Here is a 15,907-nt window from a genome sequence, read left to right on the forward strand (position 1 = left end):
CTTTGTATTGTCTGCGAACTTCCTAACCCACCCATCTACATTTTCATCCAAGTCATTTATATATTATCACAAACATCAGAGGTCCCAGCACAGATGCCTGCGGAACAGCACTGGTCACAGACTTCAAGCCAGAATAACACCCTTCTACCGCTACACACTGTCTTCTATGGGCAAGTCAATTCTGAATCCAAACTACCAAGTCACTGTGGATCCCATGTATTTGAATCTTCTGGATCAGCCTACCATGAGGGACCTTGTCAAATGCCTTAATAAAGTCCATATAGACAATATCCACTGCCCTACCCTCATCAATCACCATCATCACCTCTTCAAAAAAACTCAATCAAGTTCGTAAGACATGACCTTCCCTGCATAAAGCCATGTGACTTAAATCTGTGTCCTCAGTAAAGGTAAAAAAAAAGGAAGAAAATTAGGAAGAAACGGGGATCAATTTTTTTTTGTGTTATTTCAAGTCAGTCATAATTGTACAGCACAGAAATGAGTACTTTGGCCCACCACGTCCATGTTGACTTTTTTGCCTATCGACACCAATCCCATTTGCCCACATTTGGACCTTCTCTGCCTTGCATATTTAAGTGTCTGACAAAATGCCTCTTAAACGTAATAATTGTTATAATTCCACCACCTCCATTGGCAGTGCGCTCCAGATATCAACCACTCTTCGTGTAAAAAAAAATTTACCCCTCAGATCCCTTTTGACACTCCTTGCTCTCACCCTAAACCTTTGCCCTCTTGTTTTCAATACCCCTACCACAGGAATAAGATTCTGACCATCTACCCTATCTATGCCTCTATTCTTCTGTCAGGACACCCCTCAGCCTCCCTCACTCCAGGGAAAACAAGCCCAACCTATCTAATCTCTTCCTATAACTGAAGTCCTCCAATCCAGGTGACATTTTGGTGAATCTCCTCTGTACTCTCTCCAGCAGAACCACAGCCATCCTATAGTGTGGTTACCAGAATGGTACTCTATACTCTTTGATAGAAGACATGAGAGCAAAGAAGATAGGAGCAAGAGTAGGCCACCTAATCCTTCAAGCCTGCTCCACCATTCATTATCATTGTGGCTAATTGGCCCTAAGCCTCTATTCCTTTTTCTGTGCCAGTTCCACATAGCTCTTAATTCCCCAATCTTTCAAAAATGTATCAACCTTCTGTTTAAATAACAAGTGTTGTAGCCTCCACAATCTGGTGATGTGGAGAATTCCAGAGATATACCATCCCCTGTAAGATGTCCCTATGCAGTTTTGTTTTAAATGACTTCCCCTTGTAACATGTCCCCTTGTAACTATGTGCCCTTGTCGGAGACTTACCCACTAGTGAAAACATCTGAACATCTACCATACCATATGCTCCTAGGTCTTATGTTTCAATAAGATCACCCTCATTCTTGTAAACTTCAAAGAATACAGATCTTTTTTCAACTCTTTGTAACAGGACAATCCTCTCATCCCAGGAATTAACCTAGTTAATCCGGACCGTCTGCAATACCAGTTTATCCTTTCCTAAATAAGGAGAACAAAACTGTCCATAGTATTCCAGGTGCAGACTCATTATATGATTGTAACAATGCTTCACTATTTTTAAACTCTCGTCCCTTAGCAATAAAGGCCAATATGCCATTTGTATGCTTCACTAAGCTCCTCTTGTCATTCCTCACTTGCTCATTAATCATTGGTTCATCTGTTACTCGGGAAAACAAAACTGCAAGCTTCTCTAACCCCAGTGAACTGCAGTGATGATATATACTTAGTGCACATTAAATGCAAGAATTGAACAGAACAAAAATTAGCAACTAATATATAAAATTGTACATCATCAAATGAACCAGCACCTTTATAACAAAAATAATTTTAGCAACAGGCACAGTTTGCTAAGTGCATCGCTTTAACCCAGCCTTGCTGCCCCATGTATCCTTTTCTAACCTCATTAAAGTGTTGATGTTTGCTGGTGGAGGGTGACTTTATGTTCATCAGACCACAGTATCTTGCAAAAGTTGCCCTATTCATTATTGTCTAACAGGGAGCATTGGAAATATCCAAAGAGATGGGGAAATCAGAGCCGAGGTTGACATAGTTTTCTCCTAACAAATGTACAATCCTACACAACAGTGTATAGTGATCAGGAATTGAGACCCCTGACAGCTCAGACTGTAGCCAATTATACCATCCTTAATGCTGCACAGACCAGAATGTTTATGGCTCAATGTCCCAAGAACCAACAAGAGAACATTATCAAACTATAATGAGAAAAATGTGTGAGATTTGCCAATGTTCAGTTTATGTTGAAATTAGCTTTGGGTCATGGTATATCCTCGGCTGGTTGACAGAAACAAAGTCAAACTGAATTTATAGTTAAGGTCAAAAATAGTTGATCTAGTTCACAACTTCTCATGAAAGCTATTTCCATTTTAACTTTACACAGTTTACTTTGGTAAATGCAAGATCTGATGTAACCCTTCTTTATTCAATTAAATGAATGATTTAAAATAGGAGCAATTATTTGAGAAGTGCCATAGTACATCTGAAATACAATTGATCTCACCATTTGGACAATTATTCAAACATTCAAAAATATAGCTGGATTTCCAGGTGGAAAACATTGGTTTGATTAATGTGCACTAATGGTCTTCATAAGAAGCCTGAACTATTGTCTGTAATCCTTCTGCAGCAGTGATAATGATTTCCCAGTCTGCTTGAGATTTTTAATAGACTGGTAACTAAGTTCCAAATAGCAGTAATTAGAGCCAATATAGAAATTTTCTGTTAATGGTATATTAGCAAAGAAAACTTAATAGAGCTCTCAGTGCTACTCTACCACATAAATTTGTTTAAGGTGTCTGAATAGATCAGTGGAGTCCTTGTGTTTAAGAATGTAACAGGAGTCAAGTAGTGTTTTTCTCCTTGCCTCCTTTCCCAAATGTGTTGACTCATCACTATTATACCTCCGTAAATGCTGGCTGCTGGGTGATGCTGTTGCAAGTAAGTTTTCCATTGCACCTGTGTGTACATGTACTTGTGAATAGGACAATAAACTCGACTTCAACTTTGGAACTCGGGCCAATTCCCCCTTCATTAATCTCCTTCTAAATGGAAGCACTAATAAATTTAGTATTAATTTTAAATATTTAAACTAGAACCTTTCTATACTGTATATTTCCTTCCGTCCTTTTTAAGATTTTCTGGAGCTTTCATTTTCCCTTTAGAATTTTATTTGAAATTTCTTAGAGTGATTGTCTTTCTTTCTGCAGTTCCTTTGTTTTTTGGGATTTAATCTTACAGATCAAGTTCCACTGGGAATTTAACCCCTATTGATGTGCTTAATCAAAACAAAGTTTCATAAGAAAGATGTATATCTATGAATGTATTTTTCTTTATTTGCCTTCCCTTTACATTTCCTGACAATATTATACATTGCTTTCACAGTTTTAATTCACTAATAGTTAGAGTTACTGATTTCAAAAATACCTAAATAGCTAAAATTTACATTTTTACTAAGTGAGACAAAACTTACGATGTCTCCATTTTCCTATCACTGAGGTCGGGTCAGCTTTCTTTTCCACTGTCTGTGCTGTAGAGCAGAGTGTGTCACCCAATGCTGTAGAAACTGCATGCAATTTGTTCCATTAAAATCAATGGAATGGAATTTAAGCTGGTTCTTCCATGGCTCGGTGATCCTCACCAGTAGGCAACCCCTGTCTTTACCTTTCTTCCTTCCTTTCCAAAACTCTTGTTCAATACGTCAGTCGCCCTCTGCAGGCTTTCCGCAATCTTCTTGTTGCTGTATATTCTGTTTATCTCCAATTCATTTACTCAATCTTTATTCCTCCTCTATTTCCTCACTTATACCTATTGCATTAGTTTGATTAGAATTGGGAACTCTGCACCCAGACAAATTCTTGCAGCAGGCCTTTCCTCCACTGTTGATCTTCCACCATGCGGGAGGCGAAGCTGAGGGAGAGAATGGTGCAGAGAAAAATTGTAGGGTTGGTTGTGTATGGGTATCTAAAAAAGATTGGGGAAGGAGATGTTCAAAGAGAAGGGTCAAAGATCACACTGGCAGGGATGGGAATGATCTGGGGAAGAGAGATCATGGGGGCATGGGGGAGATGATTGGGGGAGAAGTTTGTGGGTGAGGCAGTGAGATCGGAGGATGGGAGAAGATTTGAGAGATCAGAGAAGGGGAGGTGACTATGGAGTGAGTAAAGAATTGGAGAGGGTCTCTAGGCGAAATTGCAGCACAAGTAGGAGAGCTGGGGTCAGAGAACTGGTGCATTGGGAAGAAGATCACGAGCAAGGGGCTAACAAATTGCAATTTATAGTGGAGACGAGTAGAAGATCATGAGGCGGTGGGGTTCAGGGAGAGATTGGAGGAGCAGTGAAGGAATTGGGATGCATTTTCAGAGATGGAGGTGATAACTGTGAATGTTAAGCTGAAAACAGAAACTTAGCTTCAGGAAGAACCATCCACTATAGAACATTTATTACTGCAGAACTTCCCACCAGTGGCTAGGTTGGAATAATAAAGAATGGAATATCACCGCAGCAACCTTCATCCTTCAGAAGTTTTTAATTGCACAACTCCTTTAAAAATATTTTCTGTCTGGGATCCTGCTTGCAGACTGTCTGATGACAAAAGCTGGAGGGCTCTTGGTCAGGAAGCCTGCATCACAAGGCCAAAAGCCTACCAGAGCAGGCAAATGTATTGATGAAGTGAGAGAGATCACGACAGTAATGGTTCCTGATTGTAGAGCAGCCTCCTCCCAGCCCTGGAATTGTAAAATCTTACAACACAGAACCAGGCCATTTGGCTCATCTGTCTCAGTTTTCCTCCACATGAAAACATTAATCCATCCCTACTCTCCTATTCGCTCACCATACCCTTTTACAGAATTAATGGACCAGCCACGTTTGTGGCAGAGAATTCCACATTCTAATCTGAATACATGGAAAATGTTTCTATTCCCTCTAAAGATTGGTGGTTGAACCTATGACCTTTCAGGTATTTATTACTCGGTAGCACATAAGATAGTTAATTATTTTCCCATGAACCTTCAAGCAAGTTCCTATTTTTAGTGTTATATTGACCAGTCTACAAGTTAAAATGAGAAAGAATCCTGCTAAGTTCATTACGTCAGTCATGTTAATGCAGCAGTAAAATACACCAACAATTCAATGCAGGGATGTATTTGAAATTCTTCATACAAAACAATTAAAAAACATCTGTGCAAAAACACTTGTGGAGAAATAAATCCTGTTACAACATAACCCACATTGAGTACTAGCCATGAATGCTTGTCTTCTCATTACAAACATATTAACCAGACTGTGTCTTTGTAAAATATACATAACAGATATTCAAAAATAGAAAATATAAAAGCACACCTCATCACAAAATATTTGCAGGAAGTGGTTTTGAAAATGAAAATGTCTGCGAGAAGGACAAATCAAATTCTGATCACACTGCGAGTTGTAACTGATCGTATAGTTCGTGTTTCATCATTAAAAAACTTTATACAACCTCAGTGATTGCATGACGTGGCAGCTTGCATGCTCAGGAAAAAAATGTGTCCAGTTCTTTGTAGAGGAGTAAGTTGATGCTCATTGAGATCATCTTTTGACCAGATGTTTCAATTCATGAGATTAAGGACCAATTGCCCTCAACATTTTTCATGAGAAGCTGCAACATTTCCTGGCATACTCTCCTTTTAGCATCAAACTGAGTATTGTTTTAAAGAGTGATGGTCCTCACTATCACCTCAGTTTATTCACTAAATCAGGCTCCCAAACACAAAATAATCTCCCTAATAAGAAAAGTTGATTGTCATCTCAAAGCTTGCATGTTGGACCAATTTACATTAAATAGTTGCATAGCAACAAATAAGTGAAATTTAAACTTACTATTTATATAAATTTAAAAATTCTAATTTATGTGTCTTAAATCAAACATGTTATAACTGTAGTCTTTTATGTGTCACCATTAGCATTTCCCCAAAACATATGAATTCAATAAAAGTCAAATCCAACCTTGCTGGAGAAATCATAAAGAACTACACATTCCAGAGATATGCTTATAGAAGGAGATATTTTCAAAGTGTTGATTTTGTTTAAGAAAACTGCAGAATTCTACTTGTTGCATTTTCATAAAAAAGTAGGATTTTTCTATGAAATATCTTACTTGCTACTAGTTATGCAGGTTTTTTAAAATTAAACCACATAACTTAAACACTTTTATGGTTACATGTGGATTCTGTTCATAGAATAACAAATATCGGAAAAAAGTCATTAAGTAAAAAAAAATTTGGTGCAGCTTCCAAATAGTCTATACACTAAAAGACACTGCCCTGTGTAATACAGAAATTTACAGACATGAAGGTCCTTAGCTCCTTACATTTTCTGGCTGCACAAAATCTCATCCAGGCCAGTACCTGGGTAACTACAACTTGTCTCAGCATTCTATATTGGCAAAGGGAGGGTAAGTGTTGATCAGCTGCAGATCACAATTCAGTGACTCTTGTTGAAAGGCCAGTGTGCATCTTAACATCAGAAAGGTCTGCATAGGGTACAGCAATGGTGTCCTTCAACAATGAGCAGCCCATCAATCGAGTGAAGGCTTACCCTGGAAGAAAGGCCACTTGGAAGAGGTACAGGATAGTTGCTGATATCGAACATGCAACCCAGCAAAAATCAGTATTTAGAACACAAAGGGAGCAAACAAGGAAAAAAAAAGTGTAGAAGGCATCCATTGCTGTTTAGTCAGGACCAGAATACTATGTTGCTAACAGACTAGATGAGCTGTGTTATCAGGTATATAACTCTTTGTTTTGTTCCCTATTTTCTTTCTAAAATCAGATTATACACAATTATAAAAATTGTTGAAACAAATTCTAAGAATATATATTTATATATATATTTATGTATTTTTTTTTACATTTCAGCTCTAATAACAGACTCATTTGCCAGTTGGCCATCACTGTCCCCCAGTAGTGTAGCCTGTATTGGGTCCATTTGCATTGTTTTATGGGATATGTGTGCAAAGATTGGCACACTAGTTCCACTTGGATGGTTTGCCATGGATAGATGATGAGATAGCAATGGAGTGTTTGCATCATGATTTGATCCTGAGGAAGGCAAGCTTGTCACATGGCCAGTGCTTGTTGATCCACTTCCGCTGCTAGGTGACCGGCTCTTCGGTGGTGGACCATGTGGAATGATTCGTGGTGGCCCTTGCTGGTAGTGGGTAGCTGGATAGGCAGCGTATCCCGCAGGCACCGGATAACTGTTAACTTGAATGAATCTCTGATGCTGGGCTATTTGTGGGCCTATTAGACCACCAATCTGGCCCTGGGGTAGGCCCTGTGCTTGATATATATGAATTGGATACCTTGTGTTACTGAGATTACTAACCGGGCTTGCACTGAGGGATGTCGTCTGGGTTGTGGCATTCCCACCAGATGGCGTTGTAGAACTGGTATGGCTCGATAGTCCTTCCCAGGATCTAAGCCTGGCATGAATATCCTTAAATCGTGGTCTTCTGGCTGGGATCTCATGCCAGGTTTCTGTCATTAAATCATACATTCTAGGGGGGCAGTCTTCTGGGCATGGGAGTAACTGCCTCTTCCGTATCATTTCTATCACCTCTTGATTAGAAAACCCATAATATGGTTGCAGCCCAAAACTAAAAATCTCCCATAGCACCACACCAAAAGACCAAATATCTGAGTCACTAGAGAACTTCCCAAACAGTATAGCTTCCGGAGGCATCCATCGAATCGGGAGGAGGGATTTATTCTGTACCCTGTAATAATCAGCTGCATATATTTCTCTTGAAAGGCCAAGATCAGATATCTTCACTCTTAGTTGCTCTCCAATAATGATGTTGCGTGCAGCAAGGTCCTTGTGAACAAAAAAATGACTGGACAGGTATTCCATTCCTGCTGCTACCTGTATGGAGATGTGCAAAAAATCTGCATGGTCCAGGCTGGATTTGACAGTACCATCTTCATCGCTGCTGCATCCAACATCAGAGTGGGGTGATCGCATGATGAGGAATTCATGAAGGTCACCATGGTTCATATACTCAAACAGCATACAGACTGGTTGCTCCTGTGTCACCACCCCAAGTAAGCAGACAACATTGGGATGATGCAGTTCCGACATCAGGGATGCCTCCTGCTGGAACTCTGCCCAAAGCTGAGAATTACCAAAGTCCTTCAGGGTCTTTATAGCAACAAGTTGCGCATGATCCATTCCTGGTAGGTAAAGATGACCTTTGTAGATTTTTCCGAAAGCACATTCCCCTAGCTCTTCCATAAAGCGAACGGCAGAAAGAGGCAACTCCTTAGCTTTGCTCTGCTGGATAAATGGAAAATAGATCTTTTAAGTTTTAAGGTTAACAAAATAAAATTAAGAAAAATATATAAATTGTTTCATTAATGAAAGGATGAGTTGAAGCTTTTTCTTTCAGATGCTTACAGAAGCATAATGTGAGAAGTTTCAACGCCTGCAATGGATATCTTCTCACCCCACCCTAATATTCACCTTTTCCCTCTTCAGTGTATGGTAGTAGTGATTCCCTGTGGTATCTTACCCAGCCAACTATTTTTCATCTGTATTTGAACTAGATTGTGTTAAAAGGTTATTACATCACCACAGAGCCCAAGACTGCCCTCAGGTGTTGTCCAAGGTCACACTAGCAAACAAGGATATTGAATAGCAATCAGGAGTAGGAGTTCTGGACTCATCTTCCCTCTTTCTAGATGAAAAGCATTATGAAAATTGCTGACAACCCAGATGAGAATCAGCTGGCTTGGCACAGGCCAAGGATCACCCAGGATTTGCTGATATGTATGACTCAGTATAATCCAAAGCAAGAAAGATGCTTCATCACTGAGCCTATAAAGGGAGCTGTAATGACCATGTTAAGTTTAATGTAAGAGATTCAAGAACAGTTGTCAAGTATTTAACAGAAAACACACCCACATTCCACCTGTGACACTTCAGCCAAAAAGAAGTAAAACAAGATTCTGATTTGTATGAAAATGTTGACATTTATATTCTCATTGCGTGGACCCTCACCTATTAGTTATCTATGTTGGGGGAAATGGTGCTGATGGCAATATAATTTGTCACTTGCATAAATTAACAAGTGGAAAGTTGTGAGCTACGCACACAGGGCTTCCCGACCTCGATTCTCGGCAGGTTGAGACACTGCACCAGGAGAGCACTGTTGGAATTTTTACCCTTTTTTAACTGACTGTTTGCTCAGAAATGCCATGCCTTCAGAAAAAAAAGAGAAGAGCAAGCAAAGGCATTAACCTCTCTTGTGACTTTGAGCAGGTTTTTCCAAAATAGCCTGTATTAAACTAACTTGTAATAGGTGGCTTTTCAAAAAAAAATGAAAAACACATACTGTGCTTCTAGCAGCACCTCATAACTCAGGATCTTGTTTTAGAATACTAGAGGCTCTGCCACTTAATAAACACCATTAAGATCCTTCCAAAGCTGGAACAGATTTGAAAAACGAACCCATGCATTGCATAGCGATGGCAGGAAATAAAGTTTCATTATAAGTGCACAGATGGTCTGTATTAAGAGCAAATCCTCAAGGGCAAGGTTGTTTTAAGCTGACATACACTATATTATATACCCAGTAATAAAAGAAAATTGACCTCTCCATGACTCCTGGTGGATTTTATTTTTGTCTCTTCACACCGATACTGGATGACTATCAAAAGAGAAAAGAGGAGCCATAACTTTAGAGATCCAAGAAAACTTACATCTCAACAGGAGGCTGTAAATCTGCTTGTTTTTGTTTGACAGACTGGTCTTGTACCCAGCCGATCAAACTGTACAGCAAACGAAAGATACACACTCGGTTCCCTGCCAAGATAAACTGAACTCAGTGGAAGAAAAACAACTGACTCCAGACGGGCCAGATTTCTGCATTTTCTCTCCCTCTTTCTTAAAAAACCACTTATGTTAAGTACCACGCAAGTCTGGGTTTCATTTACCATGTTTCAAAAAAGAAACAATTAAAGAGACCATATTCCTTTATGTTTTCTATTCCCTGGATCTTCACTGGATTCTCCTTTTGAAATACTGAAATGTAAACTCTTTGTACATAATTTTAATAAAAAAAACCTTGTTGTCTCTTATCTTCCACATGGAAAATAAAACATTATACAATTAAACTTGCATTCTGTGAGGATATGAATTGGCAAAACCTGAAACCTACAGAGCAGGAATAGCTCTAGACTTTAATTCATTGTGAGTGCTGAGTTAGGTGATTTCAGCTGGAGTAGCCATGGCTTACTCAATTACCCTCTGTGCTCCTGGGTAGGGAAAGAGAGAGGGAAAACAAAAGTCAGCTAAGGTCGCTGTTCATTATTCTAGTGCAAAGTATGCTTTCTGGACACGGGGGAGAAAGGGTCAGGCTCAGCTGTGATTGCCTGTGCAGTCAAACAGATTGTCAACACCACTGAGATGGGTAACATGAAGAACAGCCATTTAGATGAAGTACTAGGTAACTGCTGATGGCTTTAGGAGTATGAATCAGGCACAGTCATCAAGAGAACTGCAGAACAAAAACTGTTAAAAGAAATGATAGCTCAATCTCATTTCAGGTACCTCATGGTTATGGAGGAGGATGTAACAGTGAGAATCTTAGTTAATAGATAATTTAAGTAACAATGTCAAAGTTGATGGGATTATGACCAGACATATACATGTAATAAGTATACTTATACCAGAATTTCTAAATATAGTAGCCTGGAAATTCATTCACAGGGGTGCAACACACCAAGAGTCATTTGGTTCTGGACCTGCTCCTGGAAAATTCAATGGTACACGAAGCCCAAGGGGAGTTGGGGGCTACTGAATGAACCTTACTTAGGAGTGAGGCTGTTGCTTGGAGCACTGGGCCATGGTAGAGCACCCAAAGGGAAATAGCAGGCAAGTCCAAAAATGTGGCTGGACCTGCTTTTGGGTCCAGATGTCAGTCGGGTTTTATTGTGAAGACAAAAGACTGGCAGAAGGGGATAAGATCTCTTTGAAGATTGGGGCTCAGGAGATGGAGAGAGGGTCATGCCAAAGGATTGGGGCCACAACAATGGTGAGCTTGGCAGGGGATCATGTTGGAGAAATAAAGCTTGGGGGTTGTGTGATGGGATGGGGGAAAATTGCCTGAGGTGGGGATCAGCATAGTGGGGACAGGGATGAGGAAGGGGAAATAGCAGACCCCAAAGAGAACAGATAGGTAAATAAATTAAAGGGTCCACCCCAGCAGCAAGCTAGGACCTGCTCTGGGAGGCATGCTTGAAATCATTGCTGTTGTAGAAAATCAAGTCCAATAAAAAGCATAGTTGTTAGGCCTGCCTTAGAACCTCATGGACAAATCTCCCCATCAACAATCTCAGCTCACACTGCAATTATAGCATGTCTGATGTGTAAAATGCCTCATCCACACAAGTGTTATTCACAATTGGAAGCACTTGGTCATATTTTCAGTGTAGCATGATTTAGTCCAGAAACCATCATAATCTAATTCCACCAGAAAAAGATGATTTTCATTTGTGTGGCACTGAAAAAAACACATCCAAATATCAGCCATCATCTTTTCCAAAGGAAAGCATTGAACTTCTTTTCCTTTGGGCTTTCTTTTCTATTTTTTCTGCTAATAATCAGCTTGAATCATTCTCTCATTTACTTGGCACAAGATCATTCCATTTGGTCGCAGAAAAGTTCAGCCCGCTGTCTGTTATATTATTACTGCCAGCCCAAGAATGAAATTGTGCTCGACAGTCCTCGGATTTTCACACCTCCATCCCTCATGACCTAAGGAAGCTTAATTCTTGTTGCATCAGTCTTTAGATGCCATTGTTTCAAAATGTAAACCATTATGATCAGAGACCTGTCTATTGTCACACGGGTGAGATGTGGGTTTGTATTCATCAACCTCAGCATTTCCAATCTCCCAGTCTCAGAGTCACAATGCTGCAGAGAGACACAAAGTAAATTCAATACTTTCCACATCTCCTCCTTAAGCACCGCTGACGGAAGGATCAGGACAAATGGAATTAGCTTTCTCGTGGAAGTCTTGCTGTCCATTATAGTCTTTGTCAAAGAACTGGGGAATGTATCTGAATAGTTCACTCACCTGTGCTCTCAATACAATGTCCAATAAATGATCATTAAAGAACAGTCCACAGAGTATTACTCCATCTCCCAGGCTCAAGAAGATCTTGTTCAGTTTCAGTCCATAATAAGTGAGCTAATTACAGCTGGAAGAACTACAAATGGTCTCAGCACACACTATTGATTTATTTTTAACTGAGAAACAGAAATGCAAGTTTAAAATTTGTAACAAGAAGCCCAACAAGGTTGAAAAGAATAGAGCAAAAAAGAAGGTGAATCAAAATTAGATTAAATGAAGTTCAGTTTGTAAAAGTGTGAAGATTGCTGGAGATGGTGAGGACTGAGGGAGGTAAAGCACTGTACAAGCTTGAGATTTGGATATGAAAGAGTCTTGAATTCAAGGATAATGATGTGCAAGGGAAGAAGAAACAGCAGAACATTCTCATCAATAATGGGAAACAAAGCAAGGAAGTTAAGAAGAGCACTGGACATAACTGGATAAATGAATGATAAAGGCAAATTTGCAACGGAGAGAGGAAGATTAAGGTTTTTGGTGAACGGCCCTTTTTGTTAAATCTTCTCTGTAAATGTGAGGCAGGTGCTATAACAACCTCAGATATAGAAGCAGTATTCAGTTCTTGGGACAAGCCTGAACTTTATAAGAATCAAGAGATGTTGAGACAAAAATTAGGGTCTATAGTGAAAAATAAAACCAGACTTCATAGAGGCAGCTTAAGCAACAGAGGAGATGGGAATTCTATTGAACTCACAGCAAGTGAATCCAGTAATACTGATGGATGAAGTGTGTGGATCTACTAGAAAGAGGAGGTGACAGCTGCTGGTTAGACCGGTGAGAAAAAACACAGAAAGGAACAAGACTTTCATTGTCTCACTTTAGGGAACAGAGGCGATCAAGAGGTAATGAGTCAGATACTATTCTGAGAGATGTCTGCAGATTTAAAGTACCAGTGGCATGTGACTGAAAATTATGTTGTTAAATTTATAAGGAATGGACAGTGAGTATGGGAGTATGTATACAGAGCAATGGGGAAGAGAATACAGCAGTGAGGAAACCCTGAATAATGACAGAACAAAGTCAGGGATGAGCCATTGACAGCCCACTCAGAATGATTTGAACACAATTCGATAAACAATAAATGGAACAAAGTTTTCGCAGGTGGTCATGTGACAAATCTGTTTTTTAAACAGAGTAAGTGTTGAAATAGTTCAAAAACTCCAAGAGCAGAGCTCTATGATACATAATGTAGACTGCAGGACAATCAATGGAATGGCCACGCCAAAACCCTTTTAAGTTCATGAGGTCAGAACTCTGAAATTATACATAGCATGGACAATTAATAGCAGCTCCAATAACACTGGAAAATATGAGAACAGTATGAAATCAGTTAAAGGGCAAAAGATGCATTAAACTACCACAAATTTCAAAGCAAAGGAAAGGCAGTCTGCGAGCAAAATTGATTGAAGAGAAGATGTAGGACTTGGTTAAATTCTAATGCAAACATGCTATGGACAATGATAAAGCTGCTGTCGAAGCAGGGGCCTCATAAGAGTACAGACTGCAGGAAACTGACATTTCTGGCAGGGATATAACTTGATGTTGGATGGTGGCTCTTTGCCAACATTATTAAGATTAGAATTAGAGGCGAAAAGTGGGTTAATCTTTCTCTCTGAGGGTTAAGAAAAGTACCACAATGAAGAATGTGGATTTCAAAAGAGAATTCCCAAAAATTATGAGAGACAGATGTGCACTGTCATGGGGAGGTAGAAAGCAGATGGTTTCTTTCCAACAGTAAATTTGATTTTTCCTGACAATAGATTAGAAATTCTGGCATTTATTATTAGAAGCTCAACATGAATAGCTGATGAACTTGAAGGGAGGGAAAGACCTTTTTAGCTACAGCAGACTCCAATCAGGTGATGCAAATCAACAGTTGAGATGTCAAAATGAATACATAGCTTGTTTGGACTGTCAGTTGAAATGGAAACAATAAAGGAAACTGGAAGGGGAAAGATATTTCATATTAAGTATTGAGTGATGATAACGTAATTGAAAGGACTATCTGGAAGATGGCGTGCTCTTGACATTAGGAAGTTGAACTGAGAGACATGCAAGAAATGTCTGGGTTGCTAAAGCATTCTGGTTTTAATGATGATCTTTTGCCTGTCCCACTCACTCCCACACAATCAGCATCAGAGATCCTTCAAACCCCAGAATCCCAGAGTAGTGCCTTCAAAACTTATTGTCATAAAAAAGCACAATAAATCAACAGAAATTCAGATGAAAAACAATGCAGGATGTCAAGTTAATAACGTTTCAATGATTGCACATTAACTAATATCATGCAATATTCTTTGAACAAAGATTGGGATGTTTGATTTTCCACTGGGAGCAAAGAGAAGGAAAACTTATTTTCCAGTATTGGTTTTACACCCAGTTAATTTAGGGGAGGCATTCTGGGGAATATTCACTCAGAAAGGATGCATTTTGCAGAGAGATGCAAAACATAAATGTGGTACATTTGTATCATGTTTTGTGACACTGATTTACAAGAGCTGGACTGAACATCACAATTTGATGACTGCCTTGGCCATGACGTTTCCTAATGTGGAAATGCGTGTCTCTGCTCACTGTTTAAACTCACATGGGTCAGCTATAGAACAAGCAGGGGGCAGGATAAACCCAGGTAAACTGTTAAAGATAAACATTATGCTGGTCTGAAGAGCCAACTGGCCTGTTTCTCTTCTGTAACATTCTTTATTTTATGAGGTATTAGGGAAGATTGAAATAAAAGCATACCCCAGCAAGAATCAAAGCTTTCAGATGAAACAGGAGGAAACTTGGCCCATAGAAATAGGCAGTGTTCTCTCTCATATCTTTAGGGCTGCACTGATGAATTGTCTGCTGTGGTTTTACATCAACAATCTACATGAAGTTCCCAACAGCAGTTTTACTGAGACTCCAGCAGAAAACTGTGAAGAAGATTAAATTATCTATGTGGGAGGATCAGTCACCTTCACTCACCCTCACCTCTATCAGTCACAGAATGGTCAGCAACATGCTGGAACCAAGGAAAGCAAGGAAAAAAACAAATAAGTCCTTGGTAACTTGCATTGGATGCAAAATATAGTAGCAGCTGCCTGACTGACAGAGCTAAATTTTGGTGTAGGTGCTAAAGCTCAAATTTCCAATACTATCTGACAAGGAAAAGTCTCTTCCCTAACACTTGGAACAGTTTCTGCTCTGAATTATTATTGGATGCCTCCTTTTCATTTCAGTGATGACATTGCAAAACACATAAAAGTAAAAGATGTCAGGATAATTTACACTGGTAGAAATTAATTGATTTACGTTGCAGACATAATAGTACAAGTGTTGATCTGAAATCTCAACACACAGAGACTCATTTAAGACCATGTTGTACTGTTGAAACATGATACATAACCATTAGGACCAGATTCATCTTTTAAAAACTTATTTCAGATTGCTTGCTGACTACTTTTCTTTGGGAATAGGTCATAGTATTATTAAAACTGACACTGAACTGCTTGTTAAAATGCAACTGACCAAACAGTGCGAATGATTCTCATCTCAAGCAAGACAGAAGTAGGCGTACAAGCCTAGCCCACACAGGGAGAACAGCTCCCCCATACCTGGGAATGCATATTTCCTTCATCTTGTTTGCATTTTAAACTAATTGCATTATTGTCTGAACTCTTAATAGTACTATATG

At 39.4% G+C, this 15,907-nt stretch overlaps 1 protein-coding gene across 2 annotated transcripts in view; it reads right to left on the reverse strand.

The window, feature by feature from the left end:
• Positions 1–5,217: 5,217 nt before the first annotated feature.
• Positions 5,218–15,907, reverse strand: part of ror1 (receptor tyrosine kinase-like orphan receptor 1) — a 218,939-nt gene continuing 208,249 nt past the window's right edge. Inside the window, exon 9 of one of the 2 annotated variants that reach the window (XM_052012605.1) lies at positions 5,218–8,372. In XM_052012605.1, the coding sequence (XP_051868565.1) occupies positions 6,948–8,372 (1,425 nt within the window). In that variant the 3' untranslated portion in view covers positions 5,218–6,947. Of the gene's footprint in view, positions 8,376–15,907 lie in introns of both variants that reach the window. The other variant, XM_052012604.1, reaches the window with a different exon arrangement.

This window comes from Pristis pectinata, chromosome 3 (assembly GCF_009764475.1).
Source record: "Pristis pectinata isolate sPriPec2 chromosome 3, sPriPec2.1.pri, whole genome shotgun sequence".
NCBI classification, from domain to species: Eukaryota; Metazoa; Chordata; class Chondrichthyes; order Rhinopristiformes; family Pristidae; genus Pristis; species Pristis pectinata.